Source organism: Glycine soja, chromosome 19 (assembly GCF_004193775.1).
Source record: "Glycine soja cultivar W05 chromosome 19, ASM419377v2, whole genome shotgun sequence".
NCBI classification, from domain to species: Eukaryota; Viridiplantae; Streptophyta; class Magnoliopsida; order Fabales; family Fabaceae; genus Glycine; species Glycine soja.
In genome coordinates, this window is record NC_041020.1 from 1,570,261 (window position 1) to 1,588,863 (window position 18,603).

At 33.4% G+C, this 18,603-nt stretch overlaps 1 protein-coding gene across 1 annotated transcript; it reads left to right on the forward strand.

Moving 5' to 3' along the window:
- The first annotated feature begins 14,827 nt into the window (after positions 1 to 14,827).
- On the forward strand, positions 14,828 to 16,705 carry LOC114397979. The gene is made up of 3 exons (XM_028360073.1): positions 14,828 to 14,953; positions 15,154 to 15,275; positions 16,046 to 16,705. Exons 2-3 carry the CDS (start codon positions 15,164 to 15,166, stop codon positions 16,234 to 16,236), a joined length of 303 nt encoding a protein of 100 aa, XP_028215874.1. The 5' UTR covers positions 14,828 to 14,953; positions 15,154 to 15,163; the 3' UTR covers positions 16,237 to 16,705.
- The last annotated feature ends 1,898 nt before the right edge of the window (positions 16,706 to 18,603 follow it).

Here is an 18,603-nt window from a genome sequence, read left to right on the forward strand (position 1 = left end):
ATTCTATCTAAATTATACATGTATCGATAATCAATGGCTTATCTTCTCTCCATTCTCTGTTACCTGCATAACAGTGCTAGTTTAATTAAAAAGATAAAATTGAAATTTCCATGACTACAAAACAAACAAATTAAATACTTATTTTTTTTCCATGAATTCAAAACCTGTCAGCAAATTTCAATAGAATCTAATACCATGTTAAATATATTAAAAAGTCATATAAGGACTAAAAACTGAATGAAAATGTACATGGAATCAAACCTGGGACCAATTGTCAATGGAATCCAACATGCAAGGTTTTGTTAATCTAGTCTGCACATGAAAATATGAGAAGATGTGGTGATAAAATGTTAACCATGTATCAATTTTTTCTGCAATCTTAAATGTTAAAACTTACGTTCAAAAAATCAGGTGGAATTGATTAAAATGATTGTTTCCAAAAGCCATAGGATTGACAAAGCTACTGCATTAATCACTTAAAATATTAGTTATTTAAAATGGTACAGTATAATACTAATCAATGCACTGTTAGACCCTAATTTCGTTTGAATCCGAGTGTGGTATTTTAAAAAAAAAGTAATAATAATGCTAATGAGGGTGAATAAAAAATATATATAAAAAGGAGCCCAAAAGAACCTAATGATTTCTCTTTGAGAGCCCATTAGGTGAAACAGGACAGAGAGGATAGAGCAGTAAAAAAATGGAGGGGATGAGGGAGTGAGGGCTTTTCTTGGGGAGCGACACGAATCTTGGAGTAGTTAAGACTGACCAACCAGGTTGTGCCACTTGGCACTGCTGCCAGAGAAGGAAGATGGGTCTCCCAGGTATTCCCTCACTTTCCCTCGCACTTTCTTTCCCCTTCTTTTCTTATATTTCTCATCCTTTCTCTACATTTTGTGATCTGATGGAGGTGTGCTAATTTGATGTTTCATCTCGCCATCATCTCCCTTGTTATTGCTGTATTGGTGTTGTTGTATTTGTTGTTAGTTTTGCTTATGTGACCAGCTTTAGCGAGACAAACATGTTACAAGCCGCCTCGCCCGCAACTTTGTCGTGGCACGGCAAGTCTCCGTCACGGTACGCGGTGTCCTGAAGGCCATCGTTAGGGTTCAACGCCCCTTTGCTAGTGGGTATTCGCGTTTTCATCCCGTTTGCATGAGAGATGTTGGCTTTCTCGTTGCCGTTGTCGCACGTCTCGCAGTCACTGACCTTGTGGCCCTCGCACCACCACGTCGTGGCGGCTCAAGGTCACACAAGGTGGTTCCTTCTCGCGCCTCCCGTGCTATTTGGCTGGGGTTTTCACGACTCTTGGTGTCCTCCATCATGCCGTCGTGTCGTGTCTCGTTGTCACTAATCTCGTGGCGGCCTTGCGCTGCCATACCCTATGCCCAGTGGCGTCAGGGCTCGTGCCTCCCTTTATGGTGATGCTGCGCTCCCAGCATTGTTTAGGGTGTTGCTGCACCTAGGGTCTTCCAAGCCTTTTCCTTGCTTGCGGGTTAGACCAAGTCGCTCTGACTTGGTTCAAACCCTAACCCTAATCATAATAATAAAAAAAATATAAGAGTTGAAATGGGTAGGAATGGTTAGACCTAGTTTGTAGGAAAAAAAGGACTACTAGGAGTACAATTAATAATTCTGATGGGCATACACCCCCTTTCATTTTGTGCCTAGCATGTTTTTGTTAAATATGAAATAAAAATAAACAATACTAGCTATACCCTCTCCTCTATGAATGCACCCTTACCACTTAGGTTGATGACCAAGTTTGCCATGTTAGTGCTCCATTTGTGTTGACCAAGTCAAAGTCAACCCTTTGACTTTGATCCAAAAAATATAATAAATAATAATGATAATAATAATAAACAAGTAAATTAGTTGATAGCTTTTTATTTTATTTAATTTTTTTGTTTGTCTCTATTATTTTTTTATTCTTCAATTTGATTGTTTTTTTATTATCATTGCTTAATTAGTTAGTTTAATTAATAATGTGCGGTAAATATTCTCTTACTTATTTATTTTATTCCCCCCCCCCCCCCCCCCACATTTTAACCCCGCACCCTCGATTACTAAGTGTGCTCTTTGCTTCTATTCTATCATTTTCCAAACACACTCTATTTATTTACGCACATCTCATCCATTTAATTAATAACATAGTGTTATGTCAATTATTTATTTTGCAATTCTGCATTAGTATTCTCTAGTATGCCCTTACGTTTCATGCACTCCATGCTAGGTCTCCGACTTGATTGGTAGTGTTTTAACAACGTATGAGTAAATTTTGTAAATGTCATGCAGGATCTTCGACTTTCTTGACTTCGTAAATTTTACCGCAAAACCAAAATCTTTTCTAAAAAAGGTAAAAATACTCAACAAATACTTAATTCTCCTTTTTCTCAATGAAAATTATACATTACTTGACATCACTTCAAGGTTTAATGTCTGAAGTGATTCTCTCTGCTTTTTCTTACAATTCAAAGTTTCAAGGTCCAATGACTTAATGAATCTTTTTCACGCAATTAAAATAAATTTTTTTAAAAAAATAAAATCAATCCAACACACAAGTTGTTTTCTACCCAAAGAATTATATATGTCTGATTTCCTCATTGCACCTGGAGATACGTAGGAGTGAGGGAAAACCCCTTGTTGATTTTAAAAAACAAAAAAAAATACAAAATTCTCTTTTTCTAAAAATAAATTTTTGTTTTCTTTTTCTAAATAAAAAAATAACAAATATAACTTATGTTCTCAAAGGAGTTACTTTATTTTTAACACACTCGATTAAAGGGTGTTGTCTTCATGACGGGTGACGCGTGGAGTGCTGATACCTTCCACGTGCTTAAACAACTCACGAACCCTTTTTCTCAAATTGTAGATCATTCCTTATTTATTTTTTTCATTTTTCCGACGTTTTCCTTAAATAAATTTTGATGGTGACCCCCCAATTTTCTTGTTGGAAAACCCTTTATCTTTTTATCGTCGTTGCATTGTGACCCACATTGCAACACTCATAAATATCCAAATCTGAAGATGACAATAACTTACCTACCCTTCTCTTGTTTCGAAATAAAATTATCTACTAAATGTTCATCTGCACATGATGAGTATTAGGTGGATATATTTTTGCTATTGCATTAAAAAATATAAAGTATGTGTATAGAAAACCGTGATACTATTAGATTCAGTTAATTTAAATATGCACTTGCTCAACATTATGGAACACCTCTTTTAAATACTACGTTGATAGTACTATTGATTGGTTTTTTATCTGAGTCATGTATCAAGATTTTTAAACTATGTTTGCTTTGAACTCTAGAAATTGCTACATACAATTGTCCATGGCTAAACACTAGTTTTGAAAGGTATAGTTACTACTAATTTGGTACCATTACACAAACCTTCAGCTTGGCCTATATTCCTTAAGAGCATGATTGGGGTACCTACTTTAAGCTTGACACAATCATTTGGAAGTCCAAAAGTTCTTAAAAATGCAAGAATTCAAGTGTTAGTGCTTCAAAATTCTGGTTTTCTCCATTCTATGTTCTATCAAATGAGTTTGAGATTAAATATTCTTTTTCTTCTCTTACAACAATAGAGAAAAACTTTATTAAGCCATGTAATATTTGAAGTTAAATGTTTCTCCACTTAACGTAATAGAATAAATTTATGTTTTAAAATTAAATGAAAAACCTGGAATTAGTGACATGAGATATTGATTAATTTGATCCATTGTCTCAATCATGGAAGCCAAAACTACTCGGCATTGCAATAAATATTCATTGTTGTAATGTTGCAACAAATTTGGATATGTGCTCTCTACTATGGTAGCGATAGGATCATAAAATTCAGAGGTCAAGAATTCTGGTGGTATTTCAATTTTAGCTTACCCATCATTAGGTTCAGATATTTTCCCATCACCAATATCCAATATCCATTGTGAAAATTGATTTAGTTCAGTAGCAGTTATGGTTGCTATGCTCCTTTGCAAACACATATTTTTTTGTCAATGTTAACACATGACAATAATCCCAAAGATAGGATGCATTGATAGTTGCATGTACAATATCTGAACAATCTCCTCTTAGAATGACTAGTAAAATTTGCCGAAAATCTCCACGAAAAATTTTAACCTTTTCGCCAAACAATAAACCACTCTGTACTAAATCCCATAATGTATCTTAAAGTTCTATCCAAAGCCCTGAAATAGTATTTATGTGTCATTGGAGCTTCATCTCATATAATCAATTTTGAGATTTTCAAAAGCTCCGCAAGTTCACTCCTTTGGTGAATATTATAAATAGAGGTATTAAGAGTTGGAACAAGGATTTTGAATTTTTAATGTGTTGTCCTACCACCAGGCAATAGAAGAGAAGCAATGTCACTCAATGCTATGGTTAACACAATCTCAGGTTAAGACCTAAAGTTGCCAAAGTCTTCCACATGAAAGTTTTACCGGTACCACTGTACCCATATAAGAAAAACATACCACCTTTTTTAGCTTTTACAGCATCAATATTTTTGTGCAAGGTTTCCTTTTGCTCATCTGTTATACATGATATATATAAAATCAATATCAATAATATGAGTAAAAATTACTATTTTATTCCATAAAAAAAATACTTGTAACTAAGTTCAAACGTATTTGATATTTAGCTTTTAGAAGATTCACATCTTAATCAAGTTCACTCATGATTAGTCGATTTCCCCCACATACTTCTAACATAACCTCTGGGATATGAAATCATTGGGTAATCCCTTAGACTCTTTATGCTTTCCTCCAATATTTTTTCAATCTTCAACATTGTCAAATTTTTTATATCTTCATCACAAAGTTGTAAATCTATAAAAAAAAATTAAAATTAGAATTGTAAGTTATTCAATTTGCAGAACAAAAAATGATAAAAATGACTTGTAGTTAATAATTAAGAAAAAATACTTGTTATATTTGTCAACTTTTTTTGCTCATAAAGAATTCCATCAAAAAGACACTGCCATGTTCGATTCCACACGTCCTCCAATCTATTAATGTTGTCTGATAACAACATTGTCACGAAGAGCTTTCTTAAATAATGACTTGAACCCCATTCATTTGCTTCTCTAATGGCTTCAATGTATTCTGTCATCATCAAGAAATCCCATGGCAACACATTCTTCCTTGAAAATGGAATACTCAACATTTTCCATAATTCTGATTTGTTCATAGGTAGTAGAACCCTTACAAATTGTTAACATCATCCTCAAATAAAAAATTTCACTTGTATTTGGAGGAACCCAAATTAGTCTTCCAATTGTATAACCTTTTTTTCTCTTGGTTTCCGACATCTCTTGCTTTTTTTCATACACAAAGTTTGAAACAAATTGACCATATGTCAAATTTTTAGCATCAGGATATATTTGGTTGGCAGCCATCCAAAAAGTAAACATTGATGCAGTTACACTTGGTTTGGAAAGGGCATCATCTATACAATCATCATCCTTAAAATACACAACCTATTCTCCAGGAAGATGAAAGCACAATCTCTCCACAGCTGACTTACTATTATGTATTGCAAAAGAAAAGATTCTCCAGCATGCTTTAGATGATGATACATACCTGCAATCAAGGTATTATTTGATTTCATCCATTGCCTTATTTTCATATGAACCTTCATGTTCATTTGAGCAGATTGAAGCTGTAATTGTTGGACATTTTAGTGTAATTGATCTCTTTATTATGTTAAAATAAGAGTGCACGCTTGTTTTAATGTAATAACGAGATGTTCGGTTTAGGCAAAGGTTGGAAGTTACATGGAAGTTACTAAAACTTCCATCAACGGTTGGAAGTTACATGGAAGTTACTAAAACTTCCATCAACGGCAATTTTTAAAAATAAATAACTTCCATCAACCGCCAAAAACCACCTGTTCTTTGATTATAAATAATCATCTTGGTTCATAAAGCATAACATGTGAAAAACATACAAGACCAAAACAAAACTCTTGAATTATAATCTTCTGATTTTATCCGATTGAACAATTTTGGTTGAATCCCGAAATTTGATTCAATCTAAAAGTGTTTATACACGACTTCAGATTTATCCAGGATTATCTCGATTTTCAAAATTAACCAACAAAAGATTGAATCAAATCTTTCGAGATGACGAACGATAGTTTGAAGATGACAAGCAAGTTTGCGAAGTTAGACAAGTTTGAAGGGCAGGATTTCAGAAGATGGCAGAAGAAGATGAACTTTCTCTTGACAACATTGAATGTGGTGTATGTGCTGAGTACACCGATGCCGGTGTATATGGAAGGCGAAACTCTGGATCAAACAAGGAAGCGTTCGAAATAGGAGAACGACGATTACATTTGTCGTGGACACATTCTGAACGGTATGTCTGACTCTCTCTTTGATATTTATCAAAATGTTGAGTCTGCTAAGGAATTATGGGACTCTCTTGAATCCAAGTATAGGGCAGAAGATGCCTCAAGTAACAAATTCTTAGTTAGTAATTTCTTTAATTACAAAATGATTGATTCGAGGCCTGTTATGGAGCAATATAATGAACTGCTGCGGATTTTGGGTCAGTTTACTCAACATGATTTGAAAATGGATGAATCCATTGCAGTTTCATCTATAATTGATAAACTGCCTTCTTCTTGGAAAGACTTCAAGCATACCTTGAAACATAAGAAGGAAGAGTTGACTCTGGTTCAACTCGGTAGTCATTTCATGATTGAGGAGTCGCTGAGGGCTCAGGAAATTGACAAAGTCAATGATAAAACCGTAGCAGGTTCCTCTTCCGTTAATATGGTAGAGGAAAGTGGAACAGTTAAGCAAAATTACAATGCTAAAGGTAACAAACGAAAATTTCAAGGAAATAAGAACAAAGGTCCAAACAAACAGACAAAATTGTCATGTTGGAAGTGTGGGAAACCTGGTCATTTAAAGAGGGATTGCCGGGTGTTCAAAGGAAAGAACAAGGCTGGTCCAAGTGGGTCTAATGATCCTGAAAAGCAACAAGGTCAGATTGTAGTGAATAATTTTAATTCGAATACGAATTCAAATTATGTATCACTAATATCTGATGCATTCTATGTGCAGGATGATGACGTTGCTTGGTGGTTTGATTCGGGAGCAACAAGCCATGTGTGCAAAGATCGTCGTTGGTTCAAGGAATTTAGACCAATCGATGATGGCTCTATTGTGAAAATGGGCAATGTTGCAACTGAACCAATCCTAGGATTAGGTTGTGTGAATTTAGTTTTTACTTCCGGAAAAAGTTTGTATTTGGATAATGTCTTATTTGTACCTGGTATTCGTAAGAACTTATTGTCTGGTATGGTTTTAAATAATTGTGGTTTCAAGCAAGTACTTGAAAGTGACAAGTACATCTTGTCAAGACATGGTTCGTTTGTTGGATTTGGTTATCGTTGTAATGGAATGTTTAAATTAAACATTGATGTTCCTTTTGTTCATGAATCTGTTTGTATGGCCTCGTGTAGTTCTATAACTAATATGACAAAATCAGAAATTTGGCATGCTAGATTAGGACATGTTCATTACAAAAGATTAAAAGATATGTCAAAAACAAGTATGATTCCTCCTTTTGATATGAACATTGAAAAATGCAAAACTTGCATGTTGACCAAGATCACTAGGAAACCTTTTAAGGATGTTAAAAGTGAGACTAAAGTCTTAGACCTTATTCATAGTGATTTGTGTGATTTGCATGCTACTCCATCATTAGGTCATAAAAAATATCTTGTTACTTTTATTGATGATGCATCAAGGTATTGTTATGTATATTTATTAAATACAAAAGATGAAGCTCTTGATAAATTTAAAATTTATAAGAAAGAGGTAGAACTTCATCAAAATGGGCTAATCAAAACTCTTCGTACGGATAGGGGAGGTGAGTATTATGATCCGATTTATTTTCAATCTACTGGAATAATACATCAAACTACAGCTCCCTATACACCACAACAGAATGGTGTAGCCGAAAGGAAGAATAGAACCTTGAAAGAAATGGTGAATTCCATGTTATCCTATTCGGGTTTAAGTGAAGGATTTTGGGGTGAGGCTATGTTGACAGCCTGTTACTTGTTGAACCGAATTCCTAACAAAAGGAATAAGGTTACCCCATATGAACTTTGGCACAAAAAGACACCAAATTTGAGTTATCTCAAAATTTGGGGATGTAGGGCTGTAGTCAGGCTTACAGAACCTAAAAGGAAAACCATAGGTGAAAGAGATATAGATTGCATATTTATTGGATATGCTGAACATTCTAAAGCATATAGATTCTATGTGCTAGAATCTAATGATTCTGTTGCTGTGAACTCGGTTATAGAGTCACGAGATGCTATCTTTGATGAACAAAGGTTTACATCTATACCTAGGCCAAAGGACATGAATTCCATGTCGAAAGTCTCAGTTAATATTGAGGATATACCTTCAACTAGTACTGAAACTAGAAAGAGTACGAGAGTAAGAAAGGCTAAGTCATTTGGTGATGACTTTCAACTCTATTTGGTTGAAGGGTCAAGGAATGATATTGAATTTCAATATCAATATTGCCTTAATGTTGAGGAAGACCCAAAGACTTTTAGTGAAGCAATGACTTCAAGGGATGCTGTATTCTGGAAAGAAGCAATCCAAAGTGAGATGGATTCCATCATGCAAAATAATACTTGGAAATTGGTTGACTTACCTCCTGGATGTAAGCCATTAGGATGTAAGATGATCTTTAGGAGAAAGATGAAAGTGGATGGTACTGTTGACAAGTACAAAGCTAGATTGGTTATCCAAGGCTTTAGGCAAAAGGAAGGTATTGATTTTTTCGATACATATGCTCCTGTTGCTAGGATATCCACTATTAGACTGTTGTTAGCACTTGCTGCTATCCACAATCTGATGATTCACCAAATGGATGTGAAAACTGCATTCTTAAATGGTGAATTGGATGAAGAGATATACATGAAACAACCTGAAGGGTTTGTTATGCCAGGAAATGAAAATAAGGTGTGTAAACTGATGAAATCTCTTTATGGCTTGAAACAAGCGCCTAAGCAATGGCATCAAAAATTTGATGAGGTTGTGTTGTCTAGTGGTTTTGTTATAAACCAAGCAGATAAATGTCTATACAGCAAGTTTGATACTCATGGCAAAGGAGTTATCATTTGTCTGTATGTAGACGACATGTTGATCTTTGGTACCGACCAAGATCAAGTTGATGAAACTAAGGCATTTTTGTCTTCTAAGTTTGATATGAAAGATATGGGGGAGGCGGATGTGATCTTAGGAATAAAGATCAAACGTGGAAACAATGGTATTTCCATCTCTCAATCACATTATATTGAGAAGATATTGGAGAAATTTAATTTTAAAGATTGTTCTCCGGTAAGTACTCCCATTGATCCTAACCTTAAGCTATTACCTAATAAAGGTGTAGCAGTGTCTCAACTTGAATACTCAAGGGCGATAGGATCACTCATGTATGCAATGATTAGTACTAGGCCTGATATAGCTTATGCTGTTGCTAAACTCAGTAGGTTTACAAGTAATCCTAGTTCTCATCATTGGCAAGCTATGAATAGAGTATTCAAATACTTAAAGGGAACCATTGATTATGGTTTGACATATACTGGATTTCCTTCGGTTATTGAAGGTTACTCTGATGCAAGTTGGATAACCAATATGGAGGATTATTCATCCACAAGTGGTTGGGTATTCCTCCTTGGAGGAGGTGCTATCTCTTGGGCATCCAAGAAACAGACCTGCATTACAAATTCAACAATGGAATCTGAATTTGTAGCTTTAGCAGCAGCTGGTAAAGAAGCTGAGTGGCTAAGAAATCTGATCTATGAGATTCCATTGTGGCCCAAACCTATACCTCCCATGTCTATCAGGTGTGATAGTCAGGCAACTTTGGCTAAGGCATATAGTCAAGTGTATAATGGGAAGTCTAGACACTTGGGTGTTAGACACAACATGGTTCGGGAGTTAATCATGCATGGTGTGATATCAGTGGAGTTTGTGAGAACTCAGCATAATTTGGCCGATCATTTAACCAAAGGGTTAAGTAGAGATCTCGTGAAAAGGTCGGCTGTGGGATTAGGATTAAAGTCCATCTGAAATCTCTTATGTTAAGATACCCAATTCCCATCTAATATGACATTAGGTGCTGAATTCAATGTGGAAAGCTTAACATATAGAGATTGGAACACATCATCGAAAGTATCCCAAAAGGAATGTGTTCGGTTCTGTAAGTTAAGGAGGTTGAAGTATAACTTCTCAATGGTTCTTTTGAAAAATTGCATTTACAGGTGCAAGAAAGAAAAGGACTACCTATATAAGCATGAAGTTTAGCCGCTTCAAGAAGCTGGGACTTGGCTTTGATATGCTTATGAAGGATAGGGACACAGGCTTGTAAAACTAGTGTCGAGCAAGAGTAATGTTATAAACTATTGTGCAGATTATCTTCATGTATTCATTATGAATAGAAAGGGTTCAATACTTAGTGACACTCTGATATTCGAATATTTGAAACGCGTAATTTGCTAAGATGAAATTCAATCGTCACGATATTTCATCTATGCAGTAGTTTGTGGTATGTTATGACTTTGGTGATTTGATCGGTAATTACACTAAAATGGGGGAGGTTTGTTGGACATTTTAGTGTAATTGATCTCTTTATTATGTTAAAATAAGAGTGCACGCTTGTTTTAATGTAATAACGAGATGTTCGGTTTAGGCAAAGGTTGGAAGTTACATGGAAGTTACTAAAACTTCCATCAACGGTTGGAAGTTACATGGAAGTTACTAAAACTTCCATCAACTGCAATTTTTAAAAATAAATAACTTCCATCAACCGCCAAAAACCACCTGTTCTTTGATTATAAATAATCATCCTGGTTCAGAAAGCATAACATGTGAAAAACATATAAGACCAAAACAAAACTCTTGAATTATAATCTTCTGATTTTATCCGATTGAACAATTTTGGTTGAACCCCGAAATTTGATTCAATCTGAAAGTGTTTATACACGACTTCAGATTTATCCAGGATTATCTCAATTTTCAAAATTAACCAACAGTAATGTGGTTGTAACCTTTGTTGATATACTTAAATAAGTATTTAATTGAAGTACTTTGATTGTTCCATTCCATGTTAATGTGTGCATGGTATTTCATCAACAAAATCGAATTGTAGGGACCACACTCTTGTTGTCAAGAGTAATACCATTTTTATAATAGAATGACCATTATTTCTCCTCCTATAAATAGGATATCCATCTTGGTCAAGAGATGTTGACTACTGAAATTTTTTAGGATAGTACCTAAAGCACCTTCCACTCTTCATGCGTGGTGATGATTTGTTGGTTGAATCACATGGTCGATGGATCATGTGTAACTTCACCAAGTTGTACAACTCTTTCTGATTATGTTCACATGGTACCTCTACTGAATTAATCTTGTCAATATCATTTGCAATAAGATGCTTGTAAGATGGATGCATGAAGAGAAGCAAATGTGCATGTGGTAGTCCACGCTTTTGAAACTCAATGGTATACATGTTTACAAAATCAAGAAAGTATAAAAAAATTATATTAGAGCAAATTAATAGCTAAAATAAATAACTATATTCGTGAATACCAAATATATACTTAGACAAATATATACTTACATGCTACAACTCTTCCTAATATATGTTTTTTAGTTAAATCTGCAAGTAGTTCAACTAACATCATTTTGAAGACTCTTGAAACAACATGAGAACGATCAAAAGCTTTCAAATGTAAGGGATCAATAAGTCTTTCAATTTCAAGCCAACATGGATTGCAGGTAAATGTGACAAATAGATCAGGAAACCAACATGACTACAAATAGCCATACCGTAAAGATATAATTGATTCATATATCTATGACCACCGATAAAACTTGAAGGCAATATAACTCTTTTCCCTTATTCGAACCTTGACTTTGTGTAGTTGAACTTGAATATGATAAATTGGATAATTCGTCTACTCTTAGTTTTGTCTGGTTCATTCTAATGAAAGATAGTCTCTCCGATTCAAGCATCAAATATCCAACCACCAAAAATTGTTGAAACAATCTTCTTGACCTTAATAGAGTTTGAACTTCTCTAGTTGTACTTTGTATTAAAAAACAAAGTCATTATCTAATAGTAAGGTGTGTTCTTTTGGCACTTGTTGTTTTGGCTGTAGCTCGATGAAGGACATGATCTTTATAGTCGTCCTCACCATAAGGAAACAAAAGAGGATATTAAAATCCCAAGTAACTTGTGTGTAATTCATCTATTCGATGTAATTTACCACTTTGTGTCTCCATGAGGATAAATCTATTAAATGTTGTATCAACATCACTTGGTATTATTGCAGCAACTTCAGAAACAGTGGGTGTGTTGTATATTCTACCATCCTTGTGTCTATTAGAAATTAATTGTAATTTATCCCTTGGACAGGTTGTTGTTTTAGTCTATCTTGGGCCATCCTTAAACATTTTGCCTGTGTATTCAATTCATCAAGCATAGTTGATAACCTTGCAACTATGTTCAGATCAATGCTAGAGCTGCCCTTAAAAAAGTTGTCAAGTTTCATATTTGATGTCAGTAAAGATATAAAACTTATCATATGAAAAAAAATTAAGGATAAATGTTTTTACCCCCCCCCCCCATACTTGAATCTTATTTTGCATTTCATTTTCTATATCATAAATGTAGAGTTGTGCAAATCTTGGAATTTGTCCCTTCATAGGCAATAAACTCCCAATTTGGTGGCATGTTTGACCTTGAATGTGAACATTGAGTGGTCCTCTACCATTATTTATCAACCTATCCAGCTTAACTCTGGGTGATGTGAATGCAAACATCATGTTATATGTCTGAATATGTTGCTGAAAATTCTTATTGTCATCAAATTTGTTGTCAAACAAAAGATGTTGAAGTACATGAGGAGGTGTCTTTAGAAATAGTAGTTGCACTTTTCCATCACCACCTCATAGATGAAATTTAGGATTTGGTGTATGTCTATACTTATGCATCATTTCTTGATACCGCATCAATGCTTCACAATATTGACACATCATAAGTGGATCTCCAATATCAAAATATTATGCAACAATATGCATATAATAACTTGTTAAACCCTGACACATTACATTTAAATAACAAAATATATTTAATTGTTTTAAGAACTATTATGGTTTGTATCAATTTGAACAACATTTGCTTTTGTAACTAATTCATCTTCATCAGAACTTTCGCTAGCATCTATAAATTGGTCACATGAAATATAGTAGAAATCACTCAGTATGTTGAAGGTAAAGAACTCTGTGATTATATAATCATTTCATAAAATACATTCATCTAGCTCAAGAACATCACATCTTTCATTGAATTTTGCATTCACTCCAACCATTGGTGTAGATGAACACTATAAGGCTGAAGTTGCAAAAGTCAAATTAGGTTGTTGATTACCAACACATTCATGTGTATAATTTTGACTACTTTGCTGAAATCTCTTAATTAGATTTAGACCAATAGAATGATTTCCAACTCTGCTCCTTTTCTTGCAAGAAGGGTTTAGACTTGAACTTGGATGAGTATATTGGCTATTTGTAGCCAACTGCTCATTATGTGTCCTCGATGTTATGTTAGCCAATGGTGTATGTTGTGTGGATCTCCTATTCATATTTTGCCTATTAATCCTTTTTTTCTTGAAGCACATTCTTCCGCTTCAAACCAGTTTATGCAACAGGACCAATGTAATAATTCTCTTTATTGTCCATTGTTCTATAACTAAATAAAATATAAAAACACTACATTTAGTAATCTGTTTGCCATGCATGTTCCAAATCTTAACTAAATAGGTGAAATTTAAATGTAGATTAGTAGCAGAATATGTAGTATAAGACTCGTGAACTCCCATAAAACGAACACTAGACCAAAAAAAAAATGAACCATACAAATATAGCATGGACTCTTACTTCCTGAACCTCTTTTTTCTTTCTACACCCCAAAAGACCTGAACAAATATAGATACCCCCACCTCTCCCAAGCAAGTCATGTCTCCACCCATATACTGTTATTTTCACCATCCACATGGTGATAATTTTCTAAATTCCAAAATTATCCTTTTGACAAAATATAATTTTGTTGAACTATTATACAACAGAATCATATTTTTTTCTGATTGTGGGACAAAAAAAAACTAAAAAAAAATATTATATTTGCATACTTAAATATCACATGTTTTTTCTATCTCTATTTTTTCTTAACAAAATAATATTTTATTAATATTTATTAGTTTTTCTTCTGTCTCACCTTGGATCTCACATATTTTTTTATGTGTTTTTTTCATCCCATCATTTATCACATTTAGTAGTTTCTTTATTTTTTATATTTCCCTTTTCCTTTTACTCATCCACTTCACAATTAAGGTGTGTGTTTAACATTTTTCAAGTTTTAAATAACTTGTTAGTTAAAATAAATAAAAAAGAAGACAAATCTTAAAAAATACTTATATTAATTAACAAAGTATGTCCCGGCATTCAATTAAAAAACTAAATAATTAAATACTTCACTCATTTTGAATCCCGTTTTGGACGGATAGCAAATGTTTGATCCATTCCCCTTTTGGGTCCTAATAAATATCTCGAGGGGTGGGGCCCACGCAGAATAATATAGTCACATGGCTGTACGAAGCATCGGAAGCAACAACCAATAGCAGCTCTCCACATTCATAGGAACGTCGCAATCTCAACGACACCATCACAGCTCAGCAACGGAACTAGAGAGAGACACGTGGCATACCCACGATGGCGCTGTCGGTTGCAACAAGTCGTTGAGAGTTTATGAAGACACAACTTCCCTCGTTATTCCGTTCCTCACAACGCAACCGTTGTCCCTCCCCTTCCGCCGAGGAACACAAACAACAACCTCAACTTAACGGTTAGTTACTTACTTATAGCTTTTTAGTTCCTCTTTCCCAACAACAACTCTTCTTGTTTTAACCGATTCCGCGTTTTTGTGTTTTTATAAAATGCTTGCGTTCTGATTTTGAATTCACTTTAATCATTTTCATTTAAAAGGGTAATAAACAAATTCACACTTTTTTTTTTTGTTTTTGTGGGGGTGGAAACGAATTGTAGCATTGTGTGCATGATGGAGGAGATGAAAGTTTCTCGGCGGGTGGAGTGGTGGCAGAACATGATGTTCCCCGTTCGGAGGGTTTGGTTTGTCGTTGCCAAGCGCCTCGGCATTCGCAAAAATGGTAACTCTTCTTATCATTTTCTTTCTTTCTTTTTATGTTAGTGTGATTGTAAGTTTAGTTGGGATTTTGAATGTGTTGATGCATTTTGGATCTGTCTCTGTTCGTTAGTAATGGAGATCAATGTGTTTTAGATGTCCTTTTGGTCTAAATTAGTCTATATTTGATGAATTGTCTCTCTAATCCTCATAAGTCATCTTATATTTCAAATTTATTTAGAAAGTATAAAGATTAAGACTAATTTTGATAGAAAATTGAGAGATTTAAAACACATTTTTACCTTTCTTAAAAAAACACACATTTTACCTTTAGTTGTTTTAGTGATGGCTTCATAATCTATTCTGAAGGTTTTGATTAAGCATTTTTATGTGATTTAATTTTAAAATTGGGGAAAAAGGGGTTGGAGCGAAATTAATTAGCAAGTCTCCTAAACATATGGTACACCAATGTGATTTTAGTGGCAAACTTTAAGATGTTTTTCAAGAACGATACATTAAAAAGTTTAACTCAGTTGGTTGAATAATATTTTGCATGAATTGTTGCAGTAAAAATCCGTTCCACCTAGTGGGATAAGGCGTTGTTGTTGTTGTTGTTGCAGTAAAAATCCTATTGATAAAAAAAAGTCACAAAATTAAGGTGTTTTGGGGTCTTTGTGATTGCATGGGAATATTCAGCAAATGTTAAAAGATTACATGATGAAACTACAACCGCGACTGTAATTGAAAACCTTGTTAATTAGATTAATAATGTTTGTGAAATAAATAAAATTGCAGGGTTACTGAAGCTAAGTAATGATGTGAGGGCATGCGAATATGAGGACATTCAAGTGATGTGGGAGATACTAAACAGAAACGAATCAGAGTTTGGTCATTCTTCTAGCACTAGGAAAGGCAACAACAAGAAGGGGCATTGCTGGAAATTATTGAGGTGGGCAAGGTGTGCTCCATGCATGTGCCGCACATGATCATGATTGCTGTGTACGTGAGAAGAAAAAAATCCAACCTATGTGTTGGTGTGGTTTTTCCTGCTTCAATCATGAATAAAAAAAGGGTTCTGAAGGGTTTGTGTAGAACACGGTTCTTCTTTCCTTTTGAATCAACCAACTCAACCATATGTAAATATCAACTGCATCCACCAAGTTCGATGTGTGTGACCATCTCATACTCCATCCATGTGCTTAATTAGTGTGGTATCGAAATTGTTGTATGTGTAGTTTCTGCTGTGTTTCATCATCATCATCATCTTGGTATGTGTTCAACCACCAGACGTTCATGTATTGCTTTTAGAGATCCATGAATCGTGTCTATCTCAGGCTTAATTCCAGCTTGGTTTTTGTATCAGAAAACTATATATCTGCATTCTGCAGAAGAAGGTATATAAATATGTGTAGTTATTATAAATATTCGGAATCTCATGTGCATCAGATACACCTATATGCATACTATATGTTCTTTAATTTTTTTCTTCTTTTTGTAATAATAGTTTACAAATTGGGTCTCAAAAACTCATCAAGATTAAAACAATTCTCACTTCACGGTTCGATTCAAACTCACCTTTTTTTTTCAAGATAGGATGCATATCCTTCCCAAATTAATCTTTATCTGCAATTAAAACACTTGCTAATTATTTCATGTCGTAAATTTGCATTAGAATCATCTCCTCGAGAGCGGTTTATAGAGAGATGGATTATCACTATTTAAATTACTAGCTGCTCCGTGGCTAATTGCATTTCCAGAAGGAATTGAAGCACATCAAATAAACTAGAAAGTAATCAAGTATGACTTCATCTGGAGAATATACGTTATGTATGCTTGATTGTTGCATAATTGAGATTTAAATTTCTAGTTGCAAATATTAAAGTAATTTAAGTGTGTCGGCAAACTTACTTTAACTTTTTTTCTTTTTGTTGAGAGATTTTTCTTTCTTTCCTTTCAATTATATTGAATTGTTTTGGGCACACTTCAGTTTCAGGTAGGGGACATGAATTTATTACTTTTTTGGTACAGACACGACTACGTTACGTTACTTTAGCCAAACGGATTAAATAATTGAATGCTAATGATGGAAAAGGTCGAGAGTGAATCAAATTACCCCCACAAAAGCTTACAAATTAACTTAAGGGAATAAAATTCATAACGAATGAAATTCGACTCAATGTGAAAAGTTTGTTTGACTAATTTACAACAATTTGAGAAACTGATCATAAAAAAAGGTGAAAGAAAAAAAGTTTATTAGTTTGTGATGATTTTTGTCCCAACCAATTTACAACAATTATAAATTATAAAGGAAATAACATCGTCATCCTTTTTTCTGAATATTTTTACCCTCAATTATTATAAAACAATACAACATTTTTTTAACTTTCAATAACAATTACATTTTTTAAAATAAATTAAACCCAATTACATATATAAATAACTTTCAATTCTAGACACGGTAATTTTTTACACTAGTACACTATAAAAAAAACCCTTTGTCATAACACACATTTGTTATAGCACACATGTTATATCCTGTGTTTCGCATGTGTAAAAGACAAGACATGTAAGATATAATATACATGATTTTTGTCACGACCACTTGTAAGATATATCCCTTGTCCGTTTAATCAATGGTTAAAAAAAATAAAGGGATAACATGATAAAATTAAAAAAGCAAGGGTTATCATAATAAAATTTATTTTTATTACAATTTACAAATATGAACAGAAAATATTTTTTATTTATTTATACGTTTAAAGAACAGAATTATCTATCAGCTATGAGTTTTATTGCTTTTTTTTAAGGAAAGAGTTTCATAGCTTAGTACAAGGTTTCTTTAGAGTGAATAGCAAATTTATTTTACATTTCACGACCAAGTTAACTTAAATAAAATTATAATAACCAACTACGAGTATTTTTAAAATATAAATAAAATTTATACAAAAAATAACAATGATTTATATTTATATTATTTTTTTACTAATATTTTATTATTTTAAATTGAAATAAATTTCAAATTGTAAAAATAAATTAAATTTAGGCCTGATTAAGTTATAATAATCTTAGGATTTAATTCATCTAAAAATATATTTAATTTAATATAATTTATTAAGATTTAAAATTAAAATTAAGTAATAACATTGAAAGGAATAAAAAGTATAAGTAAAATATAAGAAAAAATATAATATACACTCACAATATAAAATAATTTAAATGAGTATATAACCATTAAACTTTAGAATTAAAATTAACTGTTTGATGAAAAAGGAGACTTGACTTAAAGAGAAAGAAAATATACTTCTTAATTAAGAGCATTCTTGTTCTAGACTGATCATTCAAGTTTATAATGT